Genomic DNA, 21868 nt, shown 5'->3' with positions numbered 1-21868 from the left:
ATTTTCTTCCGGTTTACTCGGCACACGCATCGGTACCTCGGCACAGTCGGGCACATCACTAGTCTGAACTGTGACACATTGAAATTGTTTTGAGACACTGCAGATATCATTTATATATAAAATGAATAGTTTTGGACCAAGCACAGACTCCTGAGAAACTCCATGAGTGATTTTCAGTTGATTACATTTTTTTATTGTTGAATTGCACATACTGATATCTGTTATCTAAATAACTTTTTATCCATTTATATGCTACACCTCTAATGCCATATCTCAATGTATTCAATAATATACTCTGATCTATCGTGTCGAAAGCTTTTTTTAAGATCTAGAAAAATCCCAACGGTAAATTCTTTATTTTCTGTGTTAGTGGCTATTGCTTCCACAAACTCCATTACTACCATTGAGGTGGTCCGTTTTTCTCTGAAGCCACATTGATTTTCACTTAACAGCACGTTTCTGTATAAAGTTATCAAGTCTGCATAAAAATAGTTTTTGTAATATTCTTGAGAATTGTGGTCATCGTGATATTGGTCTGTAATTTGTAAACAAATGTCTTTCTCCACTTTTATGAATGAATTTTCATTTTTGATGGAAAGATACCAGCTTTGAATGACGGGTTGCATATGTAAGTGAAAGGTCGCACTACAAATTCTACTTTTGTCATTCAAATATTGAAGCAATCAGTTGACTTTTATTTGTAAATGTTCTTCCAATATTTAATCCTTCTTTATGATTTACAGCAGTAAGGAACATTGTGGAAGTTTTTTTTCCATATATCTATTTTAACTCTCATACTTTTCATCAAAAATAGCAATGGAAAATACACATTTTACAATTTTTGTAAATTGTGTATGTTGCGTTAATCCAGAATTTTTTTTTTTTTTTTTTTTTACTTTCAACCAATCAAAATGTTCAGAGGCATCTGTGCTATCCATACACATAGTTTTTATTGATTTTTTTTTTCCTCTCTGGACAATAAAAGCAGTACTGTGCTATGACCCAAAAAAACCAAAAATATAGATATAAAACCTGAATTGGAAAATTTCATATCACACAATTAGAGCCTTGAAAAGGTCAATGAGTTATCAAAAAAAAATATGCATGCCAATTTTTGGCAATGGCCGTTTTGTGAAAATACCCCTCAACACGCAATTTTTACTAAAATTTTATATGTTTTGAGGTGTGATAACTAAGTCATTTATGAATATTTTTTTTATTTTCAACCACTCAAAATGTTCAGTGGCATCAGCACTATCCATACACATATAGTTTTTAATTATTTTATTCGTATTTTTTGCCCTCTATGGACAATGAAAGCAGTACTGTGCTATGTATATATCTATATTGAAAACCTGAATTGGAAAATTTCATATCACACAGTTATAGCCTTGAAAAGGTCAATGAGTTTTCAAAAAAAAAAAAATTATGCATGCCTATTTTTGGCAATGGCCGTTTTTGTATATAAATACCCCTCAACACGCAATTTTTACTAAAATTTTATATGTTTTGAGGTGTGATAACTAAGTCATTTATGAATATTTTTTACTTTCAACCACTCAAAATGTTCAGTGGCATCAGCACTATCCATACACATATAGTTTTTAATTATTTTATTCGTATTTTTTGCCCTCTATGGACAATGAAAGCAGTACTGTGCTATGACCACAAAATATATATCTATATTGAAAACCTGAATTGGAAAATTTCATATCACACAATTAGAGCCTTGAAAAGGTCAATGAGTTATCAAAAAAAAAATTTTTGGCAATGGCCGTTTTTGTATATAATACCCCTCAATGCGTAATTTTTACAAAAATTGTAGATGTTTTGAGGTGTGATAACTAAGTCATTTATGAATATTTTTTTTACTTTCAACCACTCAAAATGTTCAGTGACATCAGAGCTACCATACACATGTTTGAAAAGGAAAGTCACAACAACTATGTAGAATTTATAACAGAATTTATATAAAGTAATAACCCACCACCAAATACTGAACAAGAACAAACACTTTTTAGAACAAGAACAACAACACTTTTCAGAACTTTTTTTTTAACAATTTTTACAAATGTTCTTCATATGTTTTCGGCACATGGGGGTCCCACACTTCTCACATGCATTTGATGCGATTCGTCTCTCTGTGCAGAGGCCACATTGCCTTCGCTTGGACGAAGGCAATGTAAGCGAAGACAATGTGGCCTCATGTTGCTGCACTGCAGTCTGCATCTCTCCTGCAGCAGTCTCTGGCTTTCTCCGCCGAACCTCTGGCAGGGTTAGCGCATTGCCAACCTCCTCGAGGAACAGCCTTCTTTTATATAGTTTATTGGCATTCCATGTTGTGTTCACAGCCGTGTACAGTAAAAACGCATTGAATGCCGAAATGTCCAACATGTGGAAGAACAAGCACATTGGCCACCGTTGTGCTCGCTGGCATGTTGAATACATTCCACATGCCTGCAAACAGACACACACACATACGCGTTTATATGCTTTACGGGGACCACTTTTTTGTTCATCACTTTCGGGGACCACCCTTTCCAAATGACTTACAGCTCTGCAAAAAATCAGGCATACACAAGGTGGTGGTATTAGCTTATACACACCTTTAAATAACAGAATTTATGAAGTCATGTTTGGACGGTGTCTTTTGGGGACTTCAGAAAAGTCGACTTTATATGCGTGATGGGGACTTAATTTCAATATATTTAAATATATTTACATAATTCACACAACATCCATAACAAGTACATGTGAAAAATGGGGACTTCACACAAAGTAAAATTAATGTGAATAATAATCATTGAAATCATATATTTTTTGTTTGTTAAATGTCGTGAGACTGGAATATGTCTGCTTCAGAGAACGGAAGACATCTCTGGCTTTTTCTTCCAACCAAAGAACCGGCCAATTCCAAACAGTATGAAGAGCTTTTATTAATTAAAACCCTTATGGAAAAAACGTCCCATTGTGTGATAAAACACCAAAAAAGACTCAATGTCTATCTTAAACAAAAACATCAAACAAACTGTTGACATCGTTTCAACATACATTCAAATTGAAATATCCATTAGGAAAATAAAAGTGCCTCAACAGGGAGTTTTTGATTGAAAACTTATTTGTGCTGCAATTTCTTTTTGGCAGCCGAAATGCGGTTATAAACATAAAATTTGAGGGTTCGCCAGTCTCGTGTTTTAAGGGCTTCTGGTTCAGCCCTTAAACATCTTTCACATTCCATTTTTCCTGGGACAGAAAAAGATTTGATGAATCTCATCATGTGCCTTTCCACTGCCTTTATTTCACTCTGCTGCCAGGGCGTTCTCTTCCTCTTTCCTTGAAGTAGCGAGAAAAAAAATAGTTTTGTTATTGAAACAGTCATGGAGAGTAGATGATTGAATTCCAATCTAAGTACATAGATTCATACTGTCATTCTAACATCACTATGCATACTGTCATTTGGACTGACATTTTGCTGTTCAATGAGCAACAGAAGCTGCACTGTTGCATCATTTCACAACATTTTCAGAACAAATGTACCATTCAGAGATTACTTTAAAATGCACATGAAAATGAGATAATCATGTGTCAGTGATAAATTACGCTTATATCTTAATTTGGACAGTGAAAGTACATTTTCTTAAAAGCAGCATGATTTTTAAGAGTTTACCTTTGAAGGAAGATCTCTTTGCCGGAATAGCTGATGGAATTTCATCATCATCATCTGATGATGATGATGGCCTGTGTTGATTTGATGATGGTGTGTGTCTCTTGGGTGTTAATAGGCGCAGATCATCACTCTCACCTCTTTGTCCTATGGAAAATGATTTTTCCAAATTGTGATTGCACTCATAGAAAATTGAAGCTTTATCACTTTCATTTTTCAAATTTGTCATAATCTTTAGAAAAGATACCCAGCAGAAAATTCTGCTGGGTATTTGACTGTTGAATTCCTCTCGCCTTTATAAACAAAGGAAAGGTGGTTGGTTTCAGAGCCAATTATTCTTAATACGTATATTGTCAGAATAAATAATTTTAATCTCAATTCAAACAAAAATGCGCTAAAACAAACAAAAAAAAACCTTTGGAGGAACACTTCTTAGATTTGACTCCTGATGGCTGCTCATCAGCATCCAATGATGGTGGTTTGCATCTCTTGTGTGGTTTGCTTCTCTTGTGTATGATGTCACCGCTCTCAGTTTCATCCATGGGTGTGCCTATGTAAAAAAAAAATTACAAATTGTGTTGACACTGAAAGCGAACTGATAGGCTCTATTATCATTTTTTACTATTATCTTACTTTTATATCCATATATGGAATGTGCTAACAAATTTAAAGGTCATCCACGGTTATGATACCATTCTAAATGCATTTCTATGTTCCAGTCAATTAAAATGTTCTTTGCAGTCAAACTCAATCGCACAAATCATGTCTCTCATTTCGTGAATTGGGTGGCTTGGTTCACCCCTATTATTCCACTATATATTGCAACCATTAAACAAGCACTGGAAGACTAACAAATGTCTTCTTCTGACAAGACAGTACATACCATCTTCAGTAAGCATGTTTTCATCATCTTCGTCACTCTCCAGTAATTTTTCTGTGTAAATCATACAAAATGCAGTTTACTATTTTTACTCAAAAATTAATAGATGGCAAATACAAAAAAAAAAAAAAACAACAACAACAAACCATCTGGGTCAATTTCGACTTCATCCAAGGTCTTCCCATGAAACTGAGCGACTCTTCCCTGCTCAAGAGCCATCAGGAGTTTGCTGACCTTAGCAAGCTGTAAGGTCTTCTCAGGGAGTCTGTAATATTCTCGATGGACCCGGATGTCATGGCCAAGAAAGTTAGCCAACTGGTCCATTTCCGAGTTCGTCAAATTGAGCACTGTTGACAAAGTTGCCGCATGCTTGCGCAGTTTGGTTGATGTCAGTGCCCTGGGACATGCAGCACCGCATTGCATTGCAAATTTACGGAAGCAGTCCGACCCTCTAAAGTGCGTCATGGCCCCTGGTCGCGCAAACAAATATTTGTTGTCTTTCAGAACCCCACAGGCCTCTCTCTTTGACACAAGGAGTTCTATGGCACTGAGCATTTTCCGTGTGAGAAGAATGGGTACTGGGCGTCCACGCTTTCCTCTGATGACAATCCTAGTGAAATGCCTGCAGAGTTTTTTCTCCAATTCAGAGAGTGCCCAGTCCACATCCTCGTGTGGATCAGAAGGGTCTCTTGAGAGAAATGCAGATAGGGGCATGCTTGACACCTCTCCCTCCGTGCGCCGGTTAAAGAGGATGAGTTGGACAACGCACACCCTTGTCAGCTCCTTCCAGGCTTTTGCAGAGGAATATTCAGAGAGGTTTTCGGACCATTTGTCTTGCTCTTTAGTGAGATATGCATGCAGGTTTTGTACATCTTTCGTGAAGGGCATGACACTGGGCACATTCCACTTTGCTTCCCTGATGTTCCTCAATGCTGTAGCTGAAATCAACTCATGCCACTTTTCCTGATGGACCGCGTCAAAGTTGGTGGCATCCTTAACAAGCTTCTCATCATTTGAGAGTAAACCCTTAGCTTTTAGGAGTTTACTTATTTTAACTAAGGAGTGTCCAAGTTTGTTTGCAAGTGATGGAATCAAGAAGCTGTTTGATTCGCTCTCATATCCGCATGTGAACTTGACAGCTTTAACAGTCTCCATGTACTTTACTGGATTAATGAGATCTTCCATATTTTTCAAGGAAGTCACTCTTCTGGCACCTTGAATCAACCTTCCCAATTCCCGCATCTTCTGTCGTACAAGCTCTTTATTCTTGGCCGATGTCCCTCTTTTATTTAATAAGTGTTGCCCAAAATCAATAATGACTTGGTCATTTTTTATTATTTGAGTGATTGGGCCAGGATTCATGGCAGTAATTACTCTCCACAGCTCTTCACTCGTGCTTGTCGGCACAGGTCCTGTGTATGTACACATGGCCTGAACACGGTTCTTTCCTGGCTTGGGGGCAACAGATCCAGGTTTCAGTTGACATTTACGCATGTGTCGCCAGAGAACTTTACGTAAGAAAAGTCCCTGACAGTATGCACAGTGCATAAAATCATTTCCCTCTGCCTGTTTAGGAGGACGTTTGAATGGCACCAATGCTCCCTTTCCTGACTCCAAAACAGAAGCGTTGTGGGCATAGTTTCCTTTGTTTCGAATATAATCCAATTGCTTTTTTCTTTCACTTGAGCCTTTTGGAAAGCTTGCAGCACGAGCAACTTCAGATGTATCGCTATGTGCACGTTCTAAGTGCCTTGCCATCTTAGCATAAGGCTTAGAACAGGGGTGGGCAAACTTTTTAGCTCGGGGGCCATATTGATTTCTAAATTTGACAGGTGGGCCGGGTCAGCACAAGATGTGGTATATATAAAAAAAACGTATATGTTGACAATCCATACCAAACATCAACAGAACAAAAGCATTCAAGTATTACCATACTTTTTTTCATGAGAACAGTGAGATAACTATGGTATATGTCCGGTATGAACGTCCAAGTACGGTATGTTAACAACATACATTGGTGACAACACAAGCAACAAAGTGCAACAATATATTGTCCAAAACCTGCGGCATACAGTACAGGTATAGTATATGAGAAAATATAACAAAGGTAGGACTATTTGCTCCAAAATGAGACGAGTAAAAGACCTGGTGGCTTTCTTTCCACTCACTCACTGTCTCGAACTCGACCTCCCCTCGATCACCACACAAGACAGCGTTGCTCAGCTGATGTCGTGCTTCGAACTTTTGAAGCCAGCCACAGGACGCTCCGAAGTATTCAATGCCCATAGTTAGCGTTATGGAACTCGCTTTCTCTCTAGCAAGAATCGCTTCCTCGTTTTACAAAGTCTCGTAGCTTTGAGTCTTCCAGACTCCAAGCGTCTCCTTAATGTTTCGTACTTCGTAACCTACTTTGTTTAATGAGATACACTTCATTTTCTCTTCCGCGGCCATTACCGCTCCTCTTTGTTTGGATGCCATGCTCTAATAAAGGATGTAAAAATGTTCGCAATTCCAGTAAAACTCACTGCAACAAAGAGTCGCTTGCATGTCGCCGTTTTGGATCCAATGACAGAAAATAGCGGTGGAGATACATCTATTTCGTCGTATCGAGCGCGACTTACTTGAGTTAGTGCTACTCCGGGCTTCCGTATCGTCTCCCCCTCCCTCCTTGTGCTCTGCGACTTCAAGTAACTGCGCCACCTGGCGTTTAAATGCCTGTATTACAAGTCCAAATGAAATGAATGCAATAATTTACATCGAACCTTAATTGTGTACTGTACCAACCTTCGGCGGGCCGGATTAAAAAGACCAACGGGCCGGATCCGGCCCGCGGGCCGTAGTTTGCCCATGTCTGGCTTAGAACAATACAAACAATAATGTCTCTTGTCATACACTCTTTTCCCACCCTTTTTCTTGCTTGGACAAACAAATACGGCGCCTGTTCTTCGACTTGAACACTGATCACGTTCTCCACTGGGACCAGATTCTTCATCTGTTCCACTGTAAGAGGGTTCTTCTGCTGCACATATCATCTCGTGTTGTTGAGTCACAGATAGGGGAACCCATGGCAGCTATATCATCAAAATAAAGATGTTTTGTCATCGAGGGTGCGTTGAGTTTGATGCTAGCCTCACTGTCAGTATCACTTTTGGAGGCGGTATCAGGGATGAAATCATCTCCGCTTGATGGCGTGGAATAAAAAAGTTCATCTGAATCTTCAGGAATGATATCTTTCATCTGAAATAAATGTAAAATACTGTTTCAATTGCATAAATAGAATGAAATTCAAATAAAATTAAATTTATTAACATTTTTACAATGAAGAAAAAAGTAGCAAAAGTAGATTAAAGTGAAAAACATGCCAACAACCATCACGCTCATCAACAAATGTCATGGCAAAATATTAATCTTACTAACTCAAATTTTAGTAGGGACATAGAGCAAGCATTTCAGCTATCAACTAGCCTTCCTCCTGTAAAGTCAGAAGATTGCTAAAAGGTGTGTGATTAAAGGTGTGGATCATCTAAAACAGATGGCATTTAACATATATTCATATCATCTGATTGTTTGGGCTCTGAGTACAAATTGAAACTTCACACCTTAAACAACACATCAACTGGCAATCCACACACCATCATGAAACAGTGAAATGTGATTTTGTTTACATCTAGAGTGCACCAGTCTCTTCTTTTGAATTATATTTAATCATAGACTCCCTTTAATGGTACGCAACAATCCAAAATACTTCTGTATTGAATTGAGAATTTTACAATTATCGAAATTAGGTCTTGCTCCTAGTAACAATGTTTAAAATGTATATTTTGATGAAGATTTTAGGTGAAATAAGATGGCAAAGTATTTTTATGATACAATCCATTCAATAGCTAATTATTAACTGATCTAAATGCATTTCCAACAAGTTAAAAAAAAAGGTTCTTTGTAATCAATTTTGCTTTGCTTTATATGATGGATAAAAACGTACAATGATACTTTTGGTTCTTCTCAATCTTGGAACACATTCCACTGGTATTTCCAGATTCTGCAAATAAAACGGAAAAATAAAAATGTAACATCAAACAATATTTAAAACGGAAAGGTAAAATTAGTCAGATCCGGAATCCCATCTCCAGGCAATCTCTGGCTCCATCATCACAAATGCACAGATATAGATATACCAAATGGCATGAATCAGTGATTGATATGAATATACCTGATGTGTGCTGCTTGGACCAGCAGTATCGCAACAGGGGTCATGTAAAGGAGCCTCTTTGGGTGTTATCTTGGTCATCTGTAATACAATAATTTGAACATATAACTGTGATGATGTTTGTATTACTTACTTTTACTTTTATTTTCCTTTCATAATTTTTGTTTGCATTTTGTCATGTTATTGTATGTTTTATATATGTTCAATAAACAAACAAACAAACAAACAAAAAGAAAATAAAATTGGAGAATATGATGGAAGAAATCGATAATGAGCCTCAAGTAAACCATTTAAAATATAGCAGCACAAATCTGAGTGAACAACATCTTGTAAACCAGTGTTTTCTGCATCTTAAAATCAAAGACTTTGTGGGGACATTTGTGTCAACACTTTTTCAGTTCTTTATGTGGACCATATTAAAACACTTGACACCGTTTTCCCGCCTCACACACACTTGGTCAACGTGTGGTGTGGGGACACCGTGAGGGTCCACAAAAGAGAAAGAATTACAAAAGATAATCATCCCTGTGACAAATTAACCCTACCTAAAAAAGGCTACGAACACTAACCTTCCCAATGCATTTTGTGAAATTGCCTGTTGTGCGTAATTACAGTACTTTATCATGAAAATTATTGTCCATCATCACGAATGCACAAATCTCGAGATACCAAATGTCATGAATCAGTGATGGATATGAATATACCTGATGTGTGTTGCTTGGACCAGCAGTATCACAACAGGGGTCATGTAAGGAAGCCTCTTTGGGTGTTATCTTGGTCATCTGTAAGACAAAAAGAAAAGAAAATTAGAGAATATGATAGAAGAAACCGATAATGAGCCTCAAGTAAACCATTTAAAATATAGATGCACAAATCTGAGTGAACAACATCTTGTAAACCTGTGTTTTCTACATCTCAAAATCAAAGACTTTGTGGGGACATTTGTGTCAACATTTTTTCAGTTCTTTATGTTGACCATGTTAAAACACTTGACACCGTTTTCAACCCCCTCACACACACTTGGTCAACGTGTGGTGTGGGGACACCGTGAGGGTCCACAAAAGAGAAATAACTACAAAAGAAGATAATCCCTGTGACAAATTAAGTCTACCTAAAATAGTCTACTAACACTAACCTTCCCAATGCATTATGTGAAATTGCCTGTTGTGCGTAATTACAGTACTTTATCATGAAAATTATTGTCCATCATCACGAATGCACAAATCTCGAGATACCAAATGTCATGAATCAGTGATGGATATGAATATACCTGATGTGTGTTGTTTGGACCAGGAGTATCGCCACAGGGGTCTTGCAAAGTAGCCTCTTTGGGTGTTATCTTGGTCATCTGTAATACAATTAGGAAAACAAAATTGTAGAATATGTTAGAAAATAACAATACTGAGCCTCAAGTAAACCGTCTAAAATATAGATGCACAAATCATCTGAGAGAACAACTTCATCTTGTAAAACTGTGTTTTCTACATCTTAAAATCGAAGACTTTGTGGGGACATTCTTGAAAACACTGTTAGTTCTTTTTGGGGACCATATTAAAACACTTGACAGTTTTCCTCTCTCACACACATTTGGTCAATGTGTGATGTGGGGACACCGTGAGGGTCCACAAAAGAGAAATAACTACAAAAGAAGATAATCCCCATGACAAATTAAGTCCGTCTAAAATCGTCTACTAACACTAACCTTCCCAATGCATTTTGTGAAATTGCCTGTTGTGCATAAGTACAGTACTTTATCATGAAAATTATTGTCCATCATCACGAATGCACAAATCTCGAGATACCAAATGTCATGAATCAGTGATGGATATAAATATACCTGATGTGTGTTGTTTGGACCAGGAGTATCGCCACAGGGGTCTCGCAAAGTAGCCTCTTTGGGTGTTATCTTGGTCATCTGTAAGACAAAAAGAAAAGAAAATTAGAGAATATGATAGAAGAAACCGATAATGAGCCTCAAGTAAACCATTTAAAATATAGTTGCACAAATCTGAGTGAACAACATCTTGTAAACCTGTGTTTTCTACATCTTAAAATCAAAGACTTTGTGGGGACATTTGTGTCAACATTTTTTCAGTTCTTTATGTTGACCATGTTAAAACACTTGACACCGTTTTCAACCCCCTCACACATACTTGGTCAACGTGTGGTGTGGGGACACCGTGAGTGTCCACAAAAGAGAAATAACTACTAAACATTCATCATCTGTTATGTTCACTTGTTTGTTGTTCATCATCATCATCATCAAAACTGTTAAATCGTCATTGGAGTTCGTTTAAGTCGGGGGTGCCCACTCTTTTTTCAATATATCGACCGCACGTGCACATACAGGCACGCATACACTCACACATACGCATCCACGCACGCATGCATGCCATAATGGCCCAGAACATGAACAAAACAGACAAAGTCGATAAAGGAGTTTCTGAAAAGGAAATCACTGCCGACCTTGGGGACGAATCGACGTTGAGGCATGGAACGCACTTTTTCAGCGTGCTAAGTGTAAGACCATCACTACCCAAGCTCACGTGTTATCTTTTAAAATACTCCAGATTCACATTCTTTGCTAGTGCCAATTTTAAAATGGATATATCGCAACAGCTCTAACCGCAAGCTGCAATTGCAGACTGTTGACCGCTAATAACTTCTGGTGATGCAGGTCATGCGCCACCCTAAATTAAAATTGACTTGCTTTTTTATTTTAATTTAAAAAAAAATGTGAAAGTGAAACTGAAAGAATGCTGAGGTTGCAGTGTACACTAAAACAAAAATATATTCAGTAATCCCTCGCCCTAATGCGGTTCACTTTCCGCGGCTTCGCTGTTTCACTGATTTTTTTAGTGCAGTTTTTTAAATGCTTTTAACCCTTTAAATCAGAACGTTCGGCGGTGCTGCGTGTCGACAGTACAGTATTTCCAAAAACTATTATAGGTATTTGTTGAAAACGTTTGGTTTTATTTATTTGGTAATTGGGCTTGAAAACAGGTTTTGGTCTTTGATTTCATTGTATATGTAGTTAAGGATTGTACAATAACTGTAAAAAAAATAAAGTTCACTACTTCACGGATTTCACTTATCACCGGTTCTTTTTGGAATGTAACCCCCGCGATAAACGAGGGATTACTGTATTAATAACACGCACACAGACAGGCAACTTTTTTTCCCCCCATTTTAACCCACACCCATCGCGATCGATTTGCGACCAGTTCACAGGTTGATTGCAATTGACAGGCTGGGCACCATTGCTTTAAACTACTGAGAGTTATTCAATCACACGAAAAAGGGAAGTGAATAAAATGTATCTACCTCCTGGAGCATGTTGAGTGGACACCTATCATCCTCCATCTGACTCTGAGGCAGAGAAGAGGGTTGAGGAGCCACATCTGTGACTGTCATGCTGGTCATCTATAAAGACAATCAACAATGATAGAGACTCAGAATATTATTGATCAATCGGCCATCAGATCAGATTTGCAATTTGCAATGGGGGCAGAAAATTTCTGGTAAATTCAGTCATCCTTCAAGACAGGGGTGTCAAACTCATTTTTGTCGCGGGCCACATAATGTCCGTTTCCCTTGGAGGGCCGTGATGACTGAAACTATGTAAAGAAGTCAAGAATAACGTTTTATTAACTATTGTTTGAGTAACTGTCATGAGGGGTTTGGTAACAAGAAAATGCTTACAACATGTCACTGATTTATTACATGTTAAAATTTGAAATTTTGGGTACATATTTTAGCAAGTATCATGGAAGTTGTCATCTTTGATTTGCTTTCGCGGGCCACTGAAAATGATGTGGCGGGCCACATCTGGCCCCCGGGCCCTGAGTTTGACACCATGCTTTTAAGACATTACAGATCTTTTTTTTTCTGATTCTAAGAGATAATAAAAAAATCAATGATCAAGATGCACTTAACTTTCAACAGTATTTTAGAAATTGAATTACCACTTGCTATGGGTTTAGGTTTCAGAATATAATTAGTCAGACCTCGGTTTTCGACCACAATCCGTTCCAGAAGGCTGTTCGAAACCGAAACCACGCTATTTCTTTTTTTTAATATCTTGATTGAACATGTCTGCTCACAATGAAAAGCTACACGGGGAAGCGCCACTTTCTCATCAAGCCGAGGAAGCATCACTTCCTCGTGTAAGGAAGGCGAGAGGAGTCAAGTGGCACATTCAAGTGCGCTCAGTTTGGTCGAGAACCGATTTTCGGTCGTAATCCAAGGCATAAAAATAAATAAATAAAAAATACCTTACAAGTAAGGAAGGCGAGAGGAGTCAAGTGGCACATTCAAGTGCGCTCAGTTTGGTCGAGAACCGATTTTCGGTCGTAATCCAAGGCATAAAAATAAATCAATAAAAAATACCGGTAATTCGAAATTTTTGGTCGTTCGAAAACCGAGGTTTGACTGTATTTGAAATGTGTTCCAACCTATTCCAAACACCTGCCATAGCTGATAAATTTGATTCGCTATGGCAAATTGCGTCCATCCATTTTCTAATCAGTTTATCCTCACAAGGGTTGAGGAAATATCGGAGCCTATCCCAGCCGTCTCTGGACAGTAGGAGGGGTACACCCCGAACTGGTTGCCAGCCAATTGCAGGGTACAAATAGACGACACCCATTCGCACTCACACCTCGGGACAATTTAGAGTATTCCATTAGCCTGCCATTCATGTGTTTAGGAATATGGGTGGAAAATTTGACTCATATTATTTCCAGAAAGATTCTACTATTCTTATTCTAACTGATTTCATCAAAGTTACTTCCATTCTTATGACACGGAGCCATTCTGTATAATCTGCAATGTATGACACACTTGTGTTCTCCATGGGCAGTCTTCGCCACCATAATCGTAGGTAATTTCTTCTCCGTCATGAATATCAGTCAAAGCAAACAAACACAGGTGTGGCTTTCCATCTACATCAATCCATTTCATCCGGCAGTTTGGCCTCCTGTGTTCATCATTCACGAGACGGCCAAATGACTCATCTTCTCGTGAAGCATCAATGCTTAACAAATATGTGAAAAAGAACAATATGAGATCATTATCACAATATTCTGATATGGTCTATACAGGGAAACTCCTCGACAACCAAATCAACATGTGTGAAAATACCCCCCCTTCCCCCCCCGAGTGTGGAAAAAAATCTTCATGCATGAATGCCATACCTACTTTTCTGCTTCCCCCAACAACGAAAAGTCCCCCTGTTGCGTAATACGAAATCCTTTTCTCCATTGCCTTGCAATGACGTTCACTAAAATGAAAACAAGCATTCCGCAAAAGTCTAATCGACCCTCAGCCTGCGACAGCCACCGCTACTGCTTACAGAGATGAAAGTGGACTTTTCTGAAAATTATATATATATATATATATATATATGTACAGGTATATACTGCATATATTGTAATATCTGTTTCTTGTATTTGGTGACGTCATAGAGAGGGGACGAGCCAGGTTGGGGAATATTAGCTCCGGCAGGTAGTCTGAGTGTAGAGCACATGGGCGTGAGTTGTGGCCAACAGCAACTCCGATGAATGTGTGTGTTATTGCTCTATATATCTCCGAGATATGGCGAGGCCATGAGAATGCGAGGCAAGGGTATTACTGTTGTGGCGATGCCACTCGAGCGAAGCGCGCCTCAGCAGTAGATAGTCCGCTGCTCTCTGCTGCGCGTGCGTCAGCGCGAACATGTACGCAAGCGCGCCTTTTGATTTCAACCAATCAGCGCCGATGCAAATGACGTCACACACGACAACAGCTAAGCTAAACTAGCTAAGACGACACTCGAAGTCAGACGGACACGTTTTTCTGCCAATCTGTGTGTTTCCCTTTTTGTCCAAATATATTTTTTACGACAACAACTGTCTTGTTGACGGCGTCTTTTATTCATTCCACTGGGGTTTAGCAAGTGTGTTTATAAAGAGACGAAAATCTCTTTACTGTTAGTAGTGTTTGTGCCTCAACATGGCTACACTCGTGAAAGCAAAACAACAAGCTCAAACACGTGTTCGTTCAGTGTTGTCAACTAATATCCGGATTAATTTTAGGCAATTTTTCCTCAATTCCCCGGAGAAATTTTCATTAAAATTTGAAAATCCGGAGGACTTTCATCTCTGTGCTTAGCACGGAAACGGCAATCGCAACCACCACACTGGCTTACACATGCGCAGTAGTACAGGAAGTGTTTGTTATCGTTAGTTTCACACACAGCACGAACGTTGCATTGCTAAAATGGCTACAAAACGGACCTTTGCAGACCAAGGAGTTAAGAAAAGAAAAGCTTTAACGTTTGAAGACAGGATAAAAGTCATAAAAATGAAAGATGGAGGAAGCAAAGTATGTACATTATGCAAGAAATCGATGTAAGTGAAAGTGAATGCTGATCGTAAATTTTGTAATTTCTTTCCTTTTTTCCCTTTGTACGCCGACCATATGAAGTGTCAAAAGTGTATGCTCATACGTATGCACTGTTGGAATAAAAATAAAGAGTAAACATAGATGTTTTGTGTGTGTGTGTTTACATCTGAAATAAAATTAGCTATCGTGAAAATTCCCTTGTTGTGAAAATTTTTTGGCTGCAAACATGATTTCGTTGTAGATGAGTTTCACTGTAGTGGTGCAGAATAGGTGGATAAGTCTTACCACCATGTTTTCCCTCTCCACTTGAATGCAAACATAAATGCAGCACAGGATGGGTGGTAAACTCTTCTTCTGCGCTGGAATTCTGCATCGTTGATCAGATCTCCCCGATACTCAGCAACAAATTGTCCTCTGCTGATTGTACTCTCTGCAAATATTCCACGTCCTGTAGCAGACAGCAACAATAGTTTTTCGGGGAAAAAAACAGGCTTGGCAATCTATTCTTCCATTATTGAGAGGTCCATGTTAATTTAGAAAACATATCTTGTTGAATAAAATTTTTCATTTGTTCGGTCTCACATGGTGTTCTACTCAAGACAAGACGTGGAATTATTTATATAATGCCTTGTTTACAAACTGAGTCGGAACCTGCAAAACTAAGATCAGGGTTTATATTTAATGAAGCTCATCTGATAATAACTGTATATGTTTTATCAACAGTCTATGCCATATCATGTAATAATTACTCAGCATATAACATCTTAGCAGCAGCAAACAACACCTTACCTTTAACTGCATTTATGTACTTCACACACAATTTGCCAGTTTTGTCAGTCCTTAATGAAACGTGACGAATGGCGTCTTGAAGGGGGCCGACTCTTTGCGGCATTTCAAACTTGAGAGAGACAAAGAGTTTGCATTGTATTCAGTCAAAATTGATTTATACTGTACAGTATTTTGAACATATAAACACAACATGAAAGACATTTAAAAAACTAAATAAAGGAAAAAAATATCACTTCATGTCTTGGTTCAGTACAGTTTACATGCTCAAAGGAAATAGAAGTACAAAAACTTGTCTAGTTGTACCCCTTGATCTTTATAAATTTCGGGAGTAAGCTACAATTTGTTTGATTTGAAATTGTTGAACTGTACATATTAATATACAAAACATAGTTATCTATATAGTGCTTTCACAACAGCTGTGGCTCTCATCTAAATAGCTTTTCAACCATTTATGTGCCAAACATCTGTTAACAGGGGTGCCCAGCCTTTTTTGACTGAAGATCGACTTTTGAAGCGACCAAACGCCCGCTATCGACCCGATCGCAAGCATGCAAGCATACAAACATGCACGCACGCCGGTCTGCTACTATGTGCGTGCATATGCACGCACGCATGCCACAATGAGCAACATAAATCTTTTTACCCCCATTCCCCCCTCCACCCCTCGCGATCGACTTGGGACCAGTCTGTGGGAAACTTCCACAATTTACATTATTGCCATAGATGTTGCCTTTTCTCTCTGAAACTGTATTGCTTAAACGATTATGTTTTGCAACACATTTGTCAAGTTTGTGTGCAAATAGTTGTTCTACAATTTTTGTCTGAAAAATATTGGTCTGTAATTTGTAAATAAGTGTTTCTCTCACACTTCTGCTGTTTTCAGTTTTGATGGGAAAACACTAGTTTTGAAAGACGGGTTAAATAAATATGTGAGAGGTTGTACAACATATTTTAATACTTTTTATTAATACCATATCAACATTAAAACAGTATACTTTATTTTTTAGTGTTATAACTAAAATGGATGGATCATTGGATAATGATCCATCCATTTTCTAAACCGCTTATCCACACAAGGGTTGCAGGCATGCTGGAGCCTACTTTTAACAATATTAAATATTTACAAATTATTTACAGAACTAAGGAACATAGTCCAGGAATTGTTCTTTATATATTTATTAATTTCATATTCTTTGAGTCCGGAATTTCACAATTAGAAATATTACTGTTTCACAAACAGTGTGCGTGTTCTCTATATATTGCTCATCTCACTTAACGAAAACGATACAGTAGTTGAAATAGTTAAGCTTTTAATTTTAATCGGCAGTGGCGTTTTGCGTGTTTAGCATTTAGCTTTAGCGTAGCGGTAGCCGTAGCCGATCTCGGCAGTTTAGCTTGTCTCAATCACCTACGCTACTTGCAATACTCGACAAAAATCCACGCAGGCTTCGCTAGTCGCGCTAGCACGTAATGGATTTTGAAACTGCGGTAAAAAAAAAGTTAAACAGGAATAGTCACCCCTCGTTCGTCATCACACTCAGTTGTCCGAGTGCTCCGGTGGCAGCCTGAAGCCGTTCGCCACGAGACTCGGCCACGACCGTCGTGTCGGGTGACCGCCGAGGCAGCGTTGCCTCCGGCTCTCATTCAAGTATGAGATGCACCCGAAAAAAAAAAATACCCCGAGCTTCAATGCTTATAATACATATGTCTTTTAAAATGGAGGAGACTTCGCCTAATTGTACATGTACAAACTATAATCACTGTATTTTCAGTCGCCAATTAGGGTAATAAAGCAGTGGGGGGAAGCTCCGGCCTACAATAGGTGTTAATACAGTGTCGCCCGCGATGCTTGTTAATTCATAGAAAATAGCAACAATAGTCTTATTTTATTATGTACATTTTTAACATTACACAAATAAATAACTTGTGAATTCATAGAAAAATGCTTACCTTGCGTTTGACTATTTCCTGTTGTGCTGCCATCTTCTCGCTTTGCAGACTGCTTCTGATGATCACTAATTGAATGATCACCTGTTCCACTTGTTGTAAAAATCCTTCCATTAGGGGACCAAATGGGCGGGGCATATGCAAAGTGTGTGTGTGGAGCAGTGAGTGCAATAGCACCAAAAAATCATGTGGGGGGCTGCTGAGCACCAGTCACACACAAACAATCAGTAAAAATGGTGACTTATGGGCCTTTGCTAAAAACTTCACAGGCACATTCAGGGCAGCCCCTCTGATGCTTTTTATATGTTATTCTTATGGGGACCTGCTTTTTTGTCCCCAGACGGCAACTGGTCCCCAGGACGTGACTGTGTAAACAATTTTATGTCCCCACAACCATACATAAACGAGAACACACACACACACACACACACACACAAAAAAAACATCAGATGACATAATTGACAAGACAGCTTTGATAAACACTTTGTGACAATGACACAACTTGTGCTTACCTGGTCCAAGTGATCCACGGCTCCCTTGGATTTATTGTAATCAATAATCATTTGTGGCTTTCTCTTGCCCCCGTCCTCCATTTTTGGCTCTTTATGTGCTGTGCTGAGCACCAGCACATTTTTCCCTTTTTTGGGAATGTATGATACCACAGCCAGGTCTTTGGTGAAGCAAAAAATGCTTGAGAGGGGCTGCCTTCCTGCAATTTGGGTAATTTCTGCAGGGAGCTCCGGCTTGTTCCTCCTTACCATACCCAAAAGGTAGTTTTTTTTTTTAGTTCTTGTGCAAGCGGTATGGAGGTAAAAAAATTGTCCGTGGTGATTGTGTGCCCTTCCAGCGAGTCCTTGAGCCCCAGCACCACACGCATTCCAACGTTGACTTCACGTGTGCCCCCTGAAGGCTTGCCGGTGGAAACCTCAAGCTTGGAGGCGTATGACGTTTGAGCGTCACACAGTGCCCAAATCTTAATACCATACTTTGCTGGTTTTGCCGGCATGTACTGCTTGAAATTGCAGCGTCCTCGGAATGCAATTAGCTTCTCGTCCACGTCCCACGCTGTACATTTTTTGCAGCTGGAAATTCCAGCTGCTCCACAGCTCGGATATTGGCGACAGCTTGTTGGCATGGTGCCACTGTGGTCTTCGGAGCTTGTCGTCAAATCGGAGCGTTCTGTTTATTTGCATAAACCACCGATCTGCCATTGCGTCGGCGAACAGCGGACGCCCGGTAAGTTTAGGTAAAAGGTCCAGCAGAGGGTGGGGAAGCAGAGGGATGGGCAGCGGTGGGTGGGGCAGCAAAAGGTGAGACAGCGGTGGGTCGTGGGGATCCAGGCGCCGCAGCAGCAGCAGCAGCAGCAGCAGCAGCAGAGACCATCAAAGCAGGGTGCTTTTCCTTACACATGCGAAGGTGATTTATGAAGGGCACCCGGCTTATTATTATTCCACGGCAATAGATGCAATGAAAGTGCAGTTTTGGTCGACATTGTAGCCCACATCTATGAATGGTATACCCTGTAATAGAAAATAGAGTTTAAACGTTTTAAATAATCATTTACAATTATCATAGACAACATCTTCACAAATGATCAGCTACAACAGGTCACTGAGTGCTTGGTTAGGAGCCATCCAAATAAAAATTATTGATACTGTGACTCACACAAATTGTGTCTCGCAAACTTACCTTCATGTGATACTGCTCGGTCAAAATGGCCCTCCACATGGTCCTTTACCTTGCAGTAGTATGTGGGTTGAAACCATGCGGGCTGGCAGAATGGACAGTGGTACATACTGCAACATGTGTTGCATTTTTGCAGCTCAGGGACAGATGTCCCTCGTTGTATTGTGACATGCATCTGGAAAATAAAGAGAATGAATTGTGAAATCTACCATGTCAATATAATTCTACAGAAAACTAAGGCCATAATAATAAAACTATGATTTTTTTTTTTTAATTGCTCCTGTCAAAAGTATTAGGGATCCCATACGATGTTGCGTGTTTTTCCCAGTGCCTTTTAAAGTCACAAAGAAACGAGGAGGACATTAATACAGAGGTACAGGGAAAATAATGTTACGTAAAATTCTGCATTAGCACAGATGCATTTAAATCTAATATTTTAAACTGATCAACATGACACAATGCGCAGTCAATTTTTAATTGAATGCACATATTTTGCGCTTTTAGCATTTCTTTGACGTAGCCCGAAGCCCTTTAAAAATGACCAATATTTACCCATTCACAAACATACATATATTCATCCGAATGTCAACGTCATTTTGACATCATCATCTAATTAATAAACAACTAGGCGTGCTTATTTACCCATTCACAAACATACATATATTCATCCGAAATTAAATTATTAATGTCAACGTCATTTTGACATTATCATCTAATTAATAAACAACTAGGCATGCTAAAACACTTCATCCTCACTTGCGCTATATATTCTGTCGTCGAGAGAATGTGAGTGTAGCCAGGATTCAAGTTAGCATAAAGTTTTCATTGACGCTTGTCAACTGAATATTACCGTCGCAGTTGTTGTCGTGCATTAAAATAACACAACTCCGTTTTACTTTTAGTTGATTTTGCTGTTAAATTATCTTACAATTACAAGGCCTTTTAAACTTTTTAAGATCCACATGCGACTTATTTGGAATCGGGCATCATCCTTCTGACGTCAAATCCGGCGCAACGTTACTTGCCTAAACCTACCTTTCCCTGAATCGGCCTCCTCCGGGTCTGCAGCTGGACCCTTCTCCGATGTACGCACGCAGCTCTTGGGGGGTGAGGGGGGACCACTGCTTGGTTGTTCAGAGGCCTTGTAGGTTGGTCATTTCGACGATATTTGCAATTATTTCGTCATCAATGAACAATGCAAAGGCCGACTTGGGGCTGCTGATTCTGGCTAACGCGTATAACGTGGGGCCTGGCGTGGGGATTCGTGACGGGACGTAATGTCCAGCCACCTCATGTGTCGGATGCCACATCAATTTTTTGGTTTTTTGAGCTCCATACCGTACCGCCCGATCCCTCCTGGTCCTGCTCGACCGTTCCTTCAGGATCATCGGAGGATCCCTCCTCTTCCGAATCGGAGCTGTCCTCCTCTTCCGAATCGGAGCTGTCCTCCTCGTTCATGTAGTCAGCGTTATCGGGCGAAAATTCCCCCGATGACTCATTTTCGGAAGTGTCCTCTTGATTTTCAGTCGCCCAAATAGCTTGTAGCACCTCCTCTCTGCTACAATTCTTTGCCATGGTTCTCTCTCTCCAGCGTCCAACTCACTCTCGTGGTTGTGGCGGTTGCTCGAATACAAAATACCACCACCTCGCCGCCTTGACCAATCGCGCGCTAATATTTTCAAATCATAATCCAAACATGAAATGGACCAATCAAAGTGGAAATTCAAAAAGGTAACTCCGATCGCTATGCAGAACATCCGTTTGGAAATAAAGACACTCACACGAATGCGTGGATGTACAAAATTCAAAACATAACTTTCTTTTTTGCAAAAGAAAAAAAAAGGTTGTGTCTGGAGGTCCCCCACCAAGCCCTACGAACAATCCCGACTGGAATTGTTCATGCATCGATGCAACTTTGCATCGGGTTGAAGTCGCTGCAAAACAGGCAAAATCATTTGCGACCCTCTGTCTCAGGAGGTTAAATGATCTCAACACAAAAATTTGGCATGCATACGTCTGTACAAGCGAAAACAAAGCAATTGACGTGAAAATCGCGTGAAATGCATGTTTGAACATTAGGTTTATGATGCATTCAAAAATATGAATTATAATGGGTGTCTCAGGTACAAAAAATGTAGATTATGTACGTTGAGGTATCAATGTACGATCTTTTTGCTGCAATGCCTGAGAATTATCAGCAGGTGGCATTATGAAATTTAGGACATTTTAGACACCCCGTTTAAATTTCAGCTCTCGAGTGTTTTTTTTTTTCAATGCTTTGTCTTTGATTTAAAGACGAGAATACACATGT

General features: G+C 39.3%; 2 protein-coding genes and 2 long non-coding RNA genes across 5 annotated transcripts; all 4 read right to left on the bottom strand.

Annotated features, from left to right (window-relative positions):
- Positions 1 to 2055: 2055 nt before the first annotated feature.
- LOC109515123 (piggyBac transposable element-derived protein 4-like) lies at positions 2056 to 19102 on the bottom strand. Its single transcript, XM_019868726.1, has 2 exons — positions 18384 to 19102; positions 2056 to 2457 (listed from the first exon to the last, which is right to left on the bottom strand). Exons 1-2 carry the CDS (start codon positions 18630 to 18632, stop codon positions 2056 to 2058), a joined length of 651 nt encoding a protein of 216 aa, XP_019724285.1. The 5' UTR covers positions 18633 to 19102.
- Positions 8683 to 10611, bottom strand: LOC109515127 (uncharacterized). The gene is made up of 3 exons (XR_002168114.1): positions 10589 to 10611; positions 9456 to 9533; positions 8683 to 8832 (listed from the first exon to the last, which is right to left on the bottom strand). It is a non-coding gene; the product is annotated as an uncharacterized LOC109515127 (long non-coding RNA).
- On the bottom strand, positions 12025 to 17746 carry LOC109515126 (probable histone-lysine N-methyltransferase set-1). Its single transcript, XM_019868728.1, has 5 exons — positions 17443 to 17746; positions 15925 to 16033; positions 15421 to 15583; positions 13594 to 13786; positions 12025 to 12174 (listed from the first exon to the last, which is right to left on the bottom strand). Exons 1-5 carry the CDS (start codon positions 17566 to 17568, stop codon positions 12040 to 12042), a joined length of 726 nt encoding a protein of 241 aa, XP_019724287.1. The 5' UTR covers positions 17569 to 17746; the 3' UTR covers positions 12025 to 12039.
- Positions 19103 to 19122: 20 nt separating the features above from the next.
- LOC109515128 (uncharacterized) lies at positions 19123 to 21072 on the bottom strand. Of its 2 annotated transcripts, none has more exons than XR_002168116.1 (3): positions 20593 to 21072; positions 19561 to 19732; positions 19123 to 19272 (listed from the first exon to the last, which is right to left on the bottom strand). It is a non-coding gene; the product is annotated as an uncharacterized LOC109515128 (long non-coding RNA). The 2 variants fall into 2 exon arrangements; XR_002168115.1 differs by lacking the exon at positions 19123 to 19272 and adding an exon at positions 19288 to 19391.
- Between the last annotated feature and the right edge of the window lie 796 nt (positions 21073 to 21868).

This window comes from Hippocampus comes, unplaced genomic scaffold (genome assembly GCF_001891065.2).
Source record: "Hippocampus comes isolate QL1 unplaced genomic scaffold, H_comes_QL1_v1.1 scaffold268, whole genome shotgun sequence".
NCBI classification, from domain to species: Eukaryota; Metazoa; Chordata; class Actinopteri; order Syngnathiformes; family Syngnathidae; genus Hippocampus; species Hippocampus comes.
This window is presented reverse-complemented; position numbering and strand designations above follow the sequence as displayed.